At 48.2% G+C, this 13,315-nt stretch overlaps 1 protein-coding gene across 1 annotated transcript in view; it reads right to left on the bottom strand.

The window, feature by feature from the left end:
* The window catches only part of RARA (retinoic acid receptor alpha), a 184,947-nt gene that overhangs the window by 107,468 nt on the left and 64,164 nt on the right, over positions 1-13,315 (bottom strand). The window contains exon 3 of the mRNA XM_053363878.1: positions 3,080-3,570. Coding sequence (XP_053219853.1) covers positions 3,080-3,257 — 178 coding nt within the window. The 5' untranslated portion in view covers positions 3,258-3,570. The remainder of the gene's footprint in view (positions 1-3,079; positions 3,571-13,315) is intronic.

A 13,315-nucleotide genomic window follows, 5' to 3' on the forward strand; every position in this document is an offset into this window, starting at 1 on the left:
GAAAAGCTAAATTTTAAAGGGATCTTTTTTTATTTAAAAAATAGATTGAAAAAGACACCGTTTGTTAATATTAAAGGTAAAGGGACCCCTGACCATTAGGTCCAGTCGTGGACGACTCTGGGGTTGCGGTGCTCATCTCGCTTTATTGGCCGAGGGAGCTGGCATACAGCTTCTGGGTCATGTGGCCAGCAGGACTAAGCCGCTTCTGGCGAACTAGAGCAGCACACGGAAATGCCGTTTACCTTCCTGCCAGAGCGGTACCTATTTATCTACTTGACGTGCTTTCGAACTGCTAGGTTGGCAGGAGCAGGGACTGAGCAACGGGAGCTCACCCTGTCGCGGGGATTTGAACCACTGACCTTCTGATCGGCAAGCCCTAGGCTCTGCGGTTTAACCCACAGCGCCACCTGTGTCCCTTTGTTAATATTATAGAATGGTAAACGAATCTGAAGTTCAAGGGTTCACTCTCGACCTCATTTCCATCTCCATCTCCCTCCACACTTTAGCTCCGCTCACCCCCAACTCCTCCTTCCGCAGCAGAGCACTGTGTCTAACTAACACACAGCAAGCAAGATGGTGCAGTCAATTGCGAGGACACATAAGGCAAGCGCGTTTCGCCTGGTTGTCCCAGGGTGGGGTTGACAGCACTATCACCCCACAAAGCCAATCTAGGAGAGCTCAAGCCTGCTCCGCACCCCTTTTCTGAGGTGTATTCCACAATTTTACTGCACAGGTGAGAGGCCTGGTATTGAGAAGAGCAGCCAACATCTCCCAAGAAATTCAGCGTTAAGTTTTAAGGGCTTCAGAAGATAGGAGACAGAAACAATGCAACTTGAAATTTAAGGCACTGGGGACAGGATGAATGCATCCCCGAGCAATATTTCCAGGAGTCAGGAAAGAGGGCTTCCAAGTCTGCATGCCTTTTATTCTCTCCATGACGCTCAACAGTATGAATTCTGCAACCAGAAAGTGAATATTTGGGGGGGGGGGAGTTTCTTACCAAGCACAATATTTACTGATCTCAGAACTGAGTTTGCCTTGGTATGGATCTTGGGATTATCTTTGTGCAGTAGTTCGAATTTGTTGTTGTTTTTAAAAGAAAAACCATATAAAAGGTAGCAGGTTTTCGGGATTCCATATGTAGCCCAGGAGAAAGCAGTATCTAAGAGTGGAGAACGACGACAACAAATTCAAATTTGGCTTTCTTTCACTTACGTACAGGGGGAAACCATTTTGAAAGCGTCTAGTTGTTGTGAAACAGTTGATGACGGGTCCTTTTGGACAAGCATCCCGTGCAAGTCATGTGACCTGCAAGAGACCACGGCACCCCAAAAACCACGTTTTTGGACACCACGATCTTACACATTTTGGAGCGCCTCCAAAATGAGATGTCCCATACAGTTGATGGGTATGTGCCACAGAACCCTCTGGGTGGGTTACAGAGACCCTCCCCCCGGGATCCACAGACCACCAGTTGGGAACCACTGTCTTATAGCACTGGTTTGGGTGGAGGAACCCAAGGTCAAATCCTCTCTCAGCTATGAAGCTCACTTGGCAAGTCACTGACTCTCAGTCTAACCTACCTGGAAGGATTATTGTCAGTTCACAACATCAGTTCGCATTCCTTGGATGAAAGGTGGGGTGCAAAATGTAATAAATAGATATGTAATCATGGGAGTGTCGAGATGTTTAGCAGGGATGCCTGCCCAAATATTCATATGCATATAATACATCAATTATTGTATCTCGGTGCTGAAACTTGGATAGAAGCCCAAAGAACCTTGTTTTCAAAACTTAATGGAGTTATCAAACACACTTCACAGTCAAAATAAAAAATTCCTGAACGTGTTAGAAGAGCCTGGGCGTGTGTCAAGTCACATGACTGTGGATTTTATGGACAAGTTGGCAAAGTTTGCTGTTATTTAATTTCCGAATGTTGAAACAGCTCAACTGTTATAATCTCAATTTTTAGGTAAACATTAAAGCGGGGGGGGGGGAGAGATTAGAACTCCAAAATGTTATGCGTTCTCTTGTCAAAAGCTAGAAAGTGCGCCAAGCTTCAAAAACTTTGCGTTATGCTTTCATGCCAAATTTAGTAGAGGCCTGGCAGCCTCAAGACACAGCTTCACGGGGTCTCTGGATGAAGGGGAAGAATGCTACAACCAACCAAAAGAAATGGCCAAGAAGAGACCATTCTACGAAGAGTAAAAATAAGTGTTTAAGATAAGACACAGCACGCACTCTGTTTCGTAACCTACACTATAGACTTCTAGCCTTCCAAATATAGAGAACTACAACTTCCATCAAACCTGGCCAGCATTGCCAATAATCAGGGACGATGGGAGTTGTAGTCCGCAACATTTGGAGGGCAGCACACTGGCTCCCCTTGCGAAGACCGACATTCCGGTAAGTTGAATACTGGAATTCATCTTGCCTCTCTCCTAACATGCCAAGTGGGCTATCCACTTCTTTTTAAAAAAGTTTTAAAGAAACACACGTTTCTTCAGCTACAGATCTACTCTTGGTTGTCTTCCCCACACTGCACTCACCCCAGAATCATGAACAATTAAAAAAAAAAGTAGCAAAAGTGTTCTGGAGGCCAGAGAGCGCAAAGTTTCACTGCTTTATATCGGTCAGACTATTTGCCCATCTAAGCTAGTATTGCCCTACTCTGAATGGCAGCAATGCGCCAGGGTGTCCAGCAGCTCTTCTCACATCACCCTGACACCTGTCAATCTTGCCTGGAGATGCAGGCGAATTGAACCTGGAACCTTCTGCATGCACAGCCCATGTGTGCACGTGTTGGTGACGCAAGTGTGGCATAAGCTTACTTCGCCACCCCCACCCCAAAAGTAAAGCTGTCCCTCCTAGAAAACTCACAGAGCCAGCTTTTCCCCAACCCCCCCCCAAACTAAGACAGGGAAAGAAAGGTGCATTCTGCAAAATGCAGCGTGGCAGCTTTCAAAACTGGCCCCCGCTGCTCTAAACCTGTTGCCTTTGCGCCAAATGAATCCATCTCTCTCTCACATTGCACATATTGCGCCCACCAGCCCCTGACTCTTGACCGTAGGGTACTTACTGGCTGGTGATGGCGTGCTGTACCCGCTGACCGGCAGCTGGTGTTGCATCCCTGGCAGAGCTCCTGGAGGCGAAAGGCCCCCGATCATGTGTGGAAAGAAGAATGCATAGTGTGGGACTGGGTAGCTGTTGAGATGCCCGCTCCCCGGCGTGGAGCAGGAACTGCTGTTGCTCGCCATGGCTGGTACACTCCGCAGGCCTGATCCTCGGGCAAAGGGATTCACATAGGGGCTGAGTAGGGAGCAATCACCATCGAAGCCTTATTCATCCAGGACCGCCAACAATTCAATTCGGCGTCAATGCAGCCTCCCCTTTCCAAGGGGCCAGGCAGGGGCAAGCAGCACGTTCCGTCCACGGGTTGACCACTCAGGCAAGAAGGAGCAAGCGCCGAGGATTCAAAGGTGATTTCCTGCAGTTCCCTCTTGAGTCAGGCCTTCCAAAGCGGGCATGTAGGGGAAGGCAAACAGGATCACTCCAAAGTCAGAGCCAGAGCTGTAAACACAGAAGGGTGAAAAGTGAGCAAGGCACAGGCGTTGCATGTATGTTCGTATTTATTACATTTACAAACTACCTTTTCTTCCACAAGAACCTTGTGAGGTAGGCTAGGCTGAGAGATGGTGACTGGCCCAAGGTCAGCTTCATGGCTGTGTGGGGATTTGAACCCTGCTCTCCCAGGCCCTAGTCCAACATTGCGCCACACTGGTGGGAACCTCTGGCAATTATGCAGAAATGGTCCCCCAGAACCCCCCTTTTTTTGCACCAGCTAGAGATCACCTTCTTGCTTTACTTCAAAGATAAATGCAAGGCAACCCAATTCTAAGTATCTTGAATTGCATTTCCCTGTAGATCAGATTCTGGAGCCCTCTAGATATCTGCTGGACCAAAGCTCCCATTACCCGGCCTAACCACTGGTAATGCTGGTTGGGACTGATGGGAGTTGCAATTCATCATGATTTAGAAGGTATCCGATCCAAAGACACATCTTGGACAGCATCCTGACCCCACAGTGGCCCATCAGCCCCCAAGCAGGGCATGAGTGCTGTAGCCCTCCCAACTGTCTTCCCCAATACTGGAGGCAGTCCATGGCCTTCATGATTAGCTGCTGTTAAGATGCTACATTGGTTCAGATGTTGTCTGGCAAACATAGTTAATCCGTGCGTTTTAATTAAGCCAACACATGTGAATTTGTTTCTAAAAACTTTATATAGATATATAGAAAGGACTTGAGGCACGAACCATAACAAAGCCTCTTCGAACTCTATGATTCTATAAAATAGACCCTATGTTACCTTACTTGTAGAAATATTTGGGATCACACACACACACACACACGGCTGTCAGTGTGGACAATATTGAGCAATTGACTGGTGTGACTCAGTAAAAGATAGCTTCTGATGTTCCTATACACACACCCCTTATGCCACTATGTGCAAAATAAATAAAATTTAAGGGGCCCGAGTGTTTAAGTCTAACTTAAGCCCCACTGCTATTTTTGTTGATACATCAGATTTGCCTTTTTGGTATCTCTCTGCTCTGCTGTGCTTTTCCTCTGTCTTGGTCCAGAATAATGATCACACACACTCTCTCTCTCAATACAGTGGTACCTCGGGCTAAGAACTTAATTCGTTCTGGAGGTCCATTCTTAATCTGAAACTGTTCTTAACCTGAGTTACTACTTTAGCTAATGGGGCCTCCCGCTGCCGCCGCACGATTTCTGTTCTCATCCTGAAGCAAAGTTCTTAATTTGAGGTACTATTTCTGGGTTAGCAGAGTCTGTAACCTGAAGCGTCTGTAACCCGAGGTACCACTGTATAGGTGCTGCCATTGGCTTTACATGGCAGCAGCCTATCCTCACTGGATTCCATAAGACTGAGAAAGATCAGTGTTAGACAATGCGCTGTAAACTGGCACTGAGAGGAGAGCTTTTGGTGAGCAAACATTACCCTGCCCTCCTATACCCTGCCCATGCAGGAACTTCCCCTCCAACAACATCTGCAGAATCAAGGCCACCTCACAGACACACCAGGAGAAATAAGACCCCTTTCATTCTGTCATCCCGTCCAAGGGGGACAGGTGGAATGGGGAGGGGGTGCAGAAGAGCAACAGGACCATAGCTCTGGCCAAATCTGAGAGGGAAATCCAGAAGAGGGCAGAGATCTTCGCACCCTGGTCTCGGGCACCACACACAGACGACTCTTCCTGCACCCCAAAGCTTGGGTGCCGTTCCTCCTTGGTCTCTGCCGCCCAGCCAGCCCCGGCTACCACCACCACCCAATCTCCACCCCTCCCCTCCGTGGGTAATTACCACGGGAGACCATTTATTGCTCTCCCTTGACAGGAGGTGACAGGTGGCCCAGCCCCTCCAGACAAATGAGTTGGAGGTCGGGAGGTTTGGCTACCTGCTGCCCCTGCCGAACCATAAATCACCGGGAAAAGGGGGGGGGGAGAGAGAATGGAGTGCAGACCACTAAGGGAAATGCTGATTAATGAAAAACAAAATAAAAGGTCTCCTACCTTCCCCCCCTCCCCAAGGAAGCAGATGGAGGAAGCCGATTCCTATGGAAGACTTTGAATAGAGGGGGGGGTCCTCTCTGCCCTAGCCGTACTCTATCATGCTGCTGCACACTTAATATTTTGTTATTTATATACACACCCCATCGGGGCAGGACCACAACATTCTGGTGCCAGAGGCAGAAAATATGAAATGGCAACGCACAACGCACCAGGAAAGCAATCAATTCCTTGGTTTATTTAAAGCTTGCCTTTATTTCAATCAAGACCCATCATGTCAACGGGCATTTGCAGTTGCCATGTTTGTTGCAACGGGCCTTCCAACAGCGCCCGTCGTTTCCAGTGGGCATACTTGCCATTCATTTTTAGCATGCTTCCGCTGGGAAGTTCTCCTTCTCGGGATCCACTGAAACGAACAGGAGATCTTGCACGGCTCCCCTTAATGTCAACGGTGCTTATGCAGGAGAAGTTCCCAACAGATTGTGGCCCCATGGATCTGGGGCGTGCCTAGTTCCCAACTCTGCTGTACCAAAAGAGCTCTGCTAGAGGCAGCCACACCTCACACCGTCTGCACAGTCCCAAGTACAACCCCAACACAAATTTGCCCACTAAGGACATTTATTAACCCAGCTAGAATCTCCTTCTGGAGTGCGTACTTTAAATATTTTGAATAATTGTTATGTACATAATTGGCAGACAGAGAATCGCAAGGCTGACGTTTTAATTCTGTTTCTCTCCTAATCTTGCCTTTTCTGTGACTTTTAACGCTACCTCTCTGTTAACTCTATTTACATGTATGTTTTGGCTTTTGAAGATTGATATTTGAGGATAAATGAAGATACACACAGGCAGGTGAAGGGCAAAGGATGGAGAGACTTGCGTGAGCAGCAGGCTAGAAGGGCTCCCTCAGGAAGGGGGGTAGGGAGGGGGAAAGCTGGGAGGGTTCATGCTTCGGTGTGTGGAATTAGGGTTAAGATATAATTGTGATAGAGATTTTGGCATTACAGTGGTACCATGGTACTTGAACAGCTTGGTTCCCGAACAAATTGGCTCCCAAACACCGCACACCTAGAAGTGTGTGCGAACACCTGGAAGTGTTTGTGGTTTGCAAACGTTTTTCAGAAGCTGAATGTCTCCTGCAGCCAATCGGAAGCCGCGCCTTGGTTTTCAAACTGTTTCGGGAGTCGAACAGACTCCCAGAACAGATTAGGTTCGAGATCCAAGGTACCACTGTATATACACAGTCTCTCTGTCTTTCTCTCTTTGCTTCCTTTCATATTTTTAATTTTTTTGGTTTGTTTCTTCTCTCTCTTTAGATTAGTTCAGCTTTAACTGTATCTTATGTTGAAAAATCTCAATTAAAAATTACCTAAACAAAAAACAAAATTCACCCACCAAGGTGGGTGTCTGGGTTTTTTATTTGAGTTTCTTTTGCAACATGTCACTGACACAGCAAGAGTGCATTACAGGTGGATTAAGACTGGGTTCCACTTTCTTAATTCTTCCACGATGCTTTCTCAGTATTACTACATTATTGCCGTCTGGAGGGGCGTGCTTGCCTTACAGCGCAATAAAAGTGGGAGGGAAAAAAGAAACCGAAACACCTGTGGTATAAAAAGTTACAAGGCTCCAGCAGGAAATTACAGGACATGCACTGATTGAAAATGAAGTAGCGCACCGGTCCCAAAACATGCGCAGGCACAGACCATATTGAAAGTGAGATCGTTTGTAAGTGCCCCAATGCCATCGTAAGCTAGGGGTTGCCACCTCTGCTGCCTCTATTTGCCAACCACACCTACCTATCTACCCCTTTGCCAACCCCTCCTCTGTTTAAACTTGACTCCCTTTACACTTCACCCACCCCCTTCACTTATTCCCACAGCCCCTCCGAAGTGCTTCCCCTTCTGCTGAGCAGCTTGCTTGGGCAGCCTACCCCCCTCCCCGCTTGCTTGCTTGCTTGCTTGCTGGCTGGCTGGCTGGCTGACCGGCCTGCCATTCTGTTGTTGCGCTGGAGTTGGTACGGCCCCCTATTGGCAGCCACACAAACTGCAGCATGACAACAGCCTTACACTTTTATGTCTATAAAAGGAAGGGAGAAATTAAACATTTTGCAGAAGAGTTGGTGGGGAAAAAATTAAAATCATTCATTAGGTGAATGAAGACGTTCCAAGGGGTGTGTAGGATTGTACTCCCAGTTAAAGGGGGATGGGGTTGGATCACACATTGGAAATGACAAGAACTGTTTCCATAAGAGTAACTCTCCCCTTTCCCAGGGCGTCAAAGGTTTACATTTTGGCCTGGGGCAGGAGGGCTGCTGCAAGACAGGCTTTTCCTCCCTTTGGCCAAGCAGGAGAGTTGGCTGCAGTTTGTCTTTCGCCTGGCACTAGAAAGCGGATTGCGGGCCAATCTGGAAGAAAGGAGACACCCCAACAGAGCCCAAGTAATTGCAAAGACGCTTCGTCAGGGCACAATGCCATAGAAGCAACCACTGGGGGAGGGGGCATATTCCCCTCTTCCCTAATCATGAATTGTCCTAAGATATTTTTACCATTCCTCTCAAAATACTGCATGCACACATACACCACTCCCAAACTGCTGCTCCTGGGACACTCTATGAAGTTGTTGATGTTGGCACGATGCCTATGAGAAGCTGGAAATGCACAGCCCCATTCCACATGCTGGTAGCCGCTTAATTAAAAAACCTTTCCCTGTGCCAGATCAAATGGCATGGACAACCACCCTGCGGCCTCTGCCCAATCAGTAAGCCTGACATTGCTACTCCAGCATCACTGCTCCCTTTGGCTTCCATGTGGTTGCAGGTCAGAGGCAGGCAGCCATTAGCTCTCGAGGAGCTGTTGCGACTGCAGCTCCCAGCCAGCATGGCACCATGGACAGGGATGGTGAGAGCTGGAGCCCAACAGCTGCTGGAGAGCCACAGGTTCTCCACCATTGTTGCACAGTGTGGCCATACTTCTGGCTGCCTGGGTGGTCAGAACTGCCACAAAGAATGCTTTAACGCATGCAGGTTCGTGTGGCATGTGTCTATAGATGTTCTGGATAAATAAATATCCACACCTCACAATTCTTGAGCGAGGACGAAGACGTTGTCCTAGGACCCTGGCAAAGGCTCAGGTCTCCAGATAAATTCCCCCATTTCTCACCAATGCCAGGAGGGTTTACGTTACCATCAACACCGCCTTGTGGGTGGTAATCATTTTACATATATTTAAGTCGTTGCACAGAGAAAAGAAACGCCATGGTGCATCTGCAACACCACAACGGGACACCTTCATCTGCCCCAGCTGCAACAAAACATGTTTTTCCAGCAACGGTTTCTACAGCCGCAGCAGGCATTGCAACCTTCCAACAGTTTGACCTCAGCCCCAAAAGTGCACTCCTCTCTTGTCCCCCAAGACAGACGGATGCCAACGATTGTCTACATTCCACTTCCCCAACCTCTCTCTTCCTCGCCCCTGCATCATGTGTATATCTGCCTGCCATCCCAGAATAATACTCCGTTCATCTGATGAAGCAGACTCTGGTCCACAGAAGCTTATCCCATAATAAATTTGTCTTGAAGGTGCCACAAAACTCTGCAGTTTTTGCTGCAACAGACTAAAATGGGAAAACATTAAATCATATTAGCACCCCTCTGGAACTCCCAACGTTTTCACAGTTGCAACCAACTACAAGTGGTGGCTTGGTGTTGAGGCAATGTACCCACAATGCATACAGGTGCCCTTGTCTACAGATTAGGGCAGGAATGCAGCAGGGGCTAACAGCATTTTCTATGTTCCTCCGAAGAGGAGGAAAAACCTGCTTCCTGCCCTCTGCCCACAACCTAGATGCCAGCTGTTGGGCTCATTTTTCTGAGGTGCCAGGAGCTACTGGGTGCCTTGATTTTCACACTCCTGAGGAGTGGAGTTCTTCATTTTTACACACACTTACACCCACACCCACCCCTCTCAACCCAGGAACTCCAGATAATGCAGTTGGAATCATTTTGGCAAACGCAGTGACTCTCATTTTTGTTTCACACTGGTGTGCAAAATATTGAAGTTGTTCTCTCCCTCCCTCCCCAAAGCACAAGACTTTGCAGAATGTCAGAAAATAGTCTAGAGAGACCTCAGAGCCATCACAGGGAAGGAATGAGTCCATGAGGCTGGGATCTGCATTACATGGCATTCTACCATGCTTTGGCTCAGACTTTTAAATTAATACGCACCTGCGAGGAGCAGGAAATGTCTCCTCCGCACAAGCTGGTGGGGTGAACTGGTCTGAGATGAGAGTGGGTTGCCTTTTTATCTGGCTATTCATATGCCACAAATGATGAATGGCAGACAGGCAGGCAAGTAAGTGCGTCGTATTACCTTCAAGACAGCAGCCACTATTTGAAGACTCACATCCTTCTGATTCTAAGAATTTTACAGAAAACTGCCCACGGGTTTCCTCTGCTCTCATAAGAAATAGCAACTTGCCCATCACCAAGTGAAAGGGGACGGAATCACAGAACCAGACATTCGCCCATGCTCCATTGCTGTGTGTGTGTGGTTTCCAGGTGAGTCATACCTACGTAGTCTTTGGAAACTTCCCTTGCAGACATACTGCTATGGTTTTAGAGGTGGGAGAGGGGAGTCATATGTAAAAGTTTGAAGGCTTTATCAGGTACCTGTTGGCACTCTCCACACAAAAAATATGGCAGAAAGCAGCTTCGTGGCCAGGAAGCTCAGGCCCTCAGTAGGGCAAAGCGGCTGACTCATTTGCTATTGCCTAAATTGTGGTCAGAATCACCTTCTCTCATACCTTGTGTGTTTCTCGGGCTGTTCATGCCCCAAGTTATATCAGTCTTTCCTAGTGGGAATGATTGCTCCTCTGGTCCAAGTGTGTGCCCTTTTTTTGTCAAGTTCCAAATATGCAGAATCATAGAACAAGGGCCACCTAGTTCAACCCTCTGAAATGTAGGAATCTCAACGAAAGCACCCATGACAGAAGGCCCATCCAACCTCTGCTTGTAAAAGCAGGCAGGTTTCCAAAGGGTCAGAAATCAGATAGAAACTAGAACTTAGAAACGCCGGCCTTGAATTCAGGTGGAACCAACATTTTGGTGAAAAATTACGGATGCAGCCCAGTGGGGACGAGCAATTTGACACCGTTGTTTTAGGGGGTTCCCCCCCCCACCTGCTTTTATCCTCCAGACAGCAAATCTACAGGGAGCTGACAGATCTGCATGTGGAAAATCTGGTGCTTTCGCAAGTATTGCTTGAAAAAAAAAATACACACACACCCCCTTACTGGCAATAGCTTGACTGCTTAATGCCTAGGTCTATCTGTGGAAGTCTTTTGCCACCCTGGTAATGGATGAGAGACTAGAATGGGAGCAGAGCTGCAGCCAAGCATGAAGGATGCAATAATTCACTTGTGGGGTTTGTGTATGCCCAAAGAGGAAAGAAGAAAAGAAAGAAGAAAAGGGAAGGGGAGGAAAAAAGGAGAAATCAGTGTTTTTGTTCCCAGGTGTTGGCCTAGCAAGGGGAATTAAAACACAAGGACAAAATGGTTGGTATTTACTTCCCAGTCTGGCAAATATTGGTTTCATATTGCACTCATCTCTGTTCCAAAATGTTTACGAGTGACTTCAACAACCAGCAATTTTAAAAATCTTTTTTCCTCAAGGGGAGACCAGCGGGGGAACCTGTGAATCCTTCTATGTTGCAGGGGCTACTGGAACATGGGCACCAAATGAGGTAACTTGGTGCACATTGCCAATATTATTATTTTAATGGGGGGGATCCCAATAACTATATGTCTACCATACAAAGTCTCAAAGCAGCACACTTGAAATTATTAGATACTTTCAGGCTGCATGGATACCGAAGGACTCCTTCTTCATTATGCAATACCCATCAACTGGGGGCGGGGGGCATCACCCTCAAATATTTTTGGGGGGGGGCAAAGACCCATTGGCCCCAAGGAGTTGGCGCCTATAAAAGAGTATAAAGCTCAAGTAAATAGAGTGCAGCTGGTCTGGCTGCCTGGCCCACAGTCAGATTCTATGCCTGACAAGGGACAGTGGCACTTCCAAGGAGCAGGAAAGCAGACAATATGTGACTGGAGAGGCCTGCAAGGTGGGAGGAGGTTTTGAGAGGGACAATGGTGGTGACAGTGAGTTTATATTAATCACCATGCAGAGAACTAAAAGAACAGAGATTGTAGCTCAAGCGAGGACTGACTTCCAAGAGTGTGTTTATAATTCAGCTGCAAGGCTTTTAAAAAGCGAAGAGGTGGATTTTTTTTGTTTTGTTTTGTTTTTAAATCTGGCCTAAAAATATTGGGAGCATTCGTAATAACTAGGGTAAAAGCTAGACCATGTGCTCAGGAAGTTAGAGGTTCACTTCAGAACTGCAGGGGTAAATTCTAAGACACCCGCCCCCCTCACTGGGACATCAGAACATACCCTAGGCCTGTGAGCCCTGAAAGCAGCTGCCGGACAAACAAGCTACCACCCTCACCCACCCTGGCACACCCCAAACACGACGCCAACCAAGGACTTCCTGTCAGGCCTGCAACCAGAACGTGCCCACCCGCAACTTCCCCGTTGCTGATTTCGATTCCCAGCGTTGCCCAGTTTCAGTTCTCCTCATAACCCGGCAGAGAGGTTGGTTCCAAGGATGACATCCACCAGATTCTGTGCTTATCAGAGGCTGATAAGATGGCCTGTGGGAGGACAGAATTAACCAGCCCAGGTGAAGATAGGGTCTGGGGCCGCAGAGCAAAAATATAACCTCGAGCCGCACAAGGCCCATCAATCTCAACCTGAAGCCACTTGGCTCGATTTTTGGTACTTAAGCAGCACAGGCGCCAAGCCCCAGAACTTTTTTGGCCAATGCCAGCAATCAGAACCCTGGATGAACTGCAATGATTACGAGAGCACATCTGACATACAGAGAATCCGTTTCCCTCACAATATCAGCTCCTCGCTTTGTGCCACTACTACCACCAACAGCAGCTGCTTCCTCATCTCTATCTTTTGCAGGACTCTGGGGGCCTCATGCATCTGGGATTCGAGTCACATCTGCACCACAAATCTAAAGCACGATTACACCTTTCTGACAGTCACGGAAAATCCTGGGCAGAGGCGGGTGGGGTGGCGCTGGGCGCCACACTGCGGGGGGCGGCACTTAACGTGGGGCCTGCAGTGCACCCAAGCCATGCATCTCTTCTGGGAATGACACAGTGGCTCGGGCACCTGCAGGCTCTGCGCTGCCAGAAACAGCAGCATGGGGCTTGTATCTGTCTGCCACTTCTCCCTCTGCCGCCCTACAGCTGAGGGGAGGTGGCAGTGAGGCTCCATGCAGCGTGCTCTGCCCAATGGGTGGCTTACCCCGCCCTCCTGGGTGGCCTGGGCGCAGGTGCCACCCTGGGCACCCAAACGGCCAGCTATGCTGCTAATCCTGGGAACCATTGCTTGTGATGGGTGCTGACCACACAGAGCTACAGCTCCCAGCACCCTTAACAAACTACAGTTCCCAGGATTCTGCAGTGCCTTTTTACGCCTGACAAGCGTGAGCCCTGGGGTCTATCCCTTTAGCAACCACCATGGGCCCTTCTCGGCAGTGGCGCCCTCCCTGTGGAACACCCTCCCATCAGATGTCAAGGAGATAAAGAACTACACAACTTTTAGAAGATATCTAATGGCAGCTCTGTACAGGAATGTTTTTAATGTTTGATG

Source organism: Podarcis raffonei, chromosome 13 (genome assembly GCF_027172205.1).
Source record: "Podarcis raffonei isolate rPodRaf1 chromosome 13, rPodRaf1.pri, whole genome shotgun sequence".
NCBI classification, from domain to species: domain Eukaryota; kingdom Metazoa; phylum Chordata; class Lepidosauria; order Squamata; family Lacertidae; genus Podarcis; species Podarcis raffonei.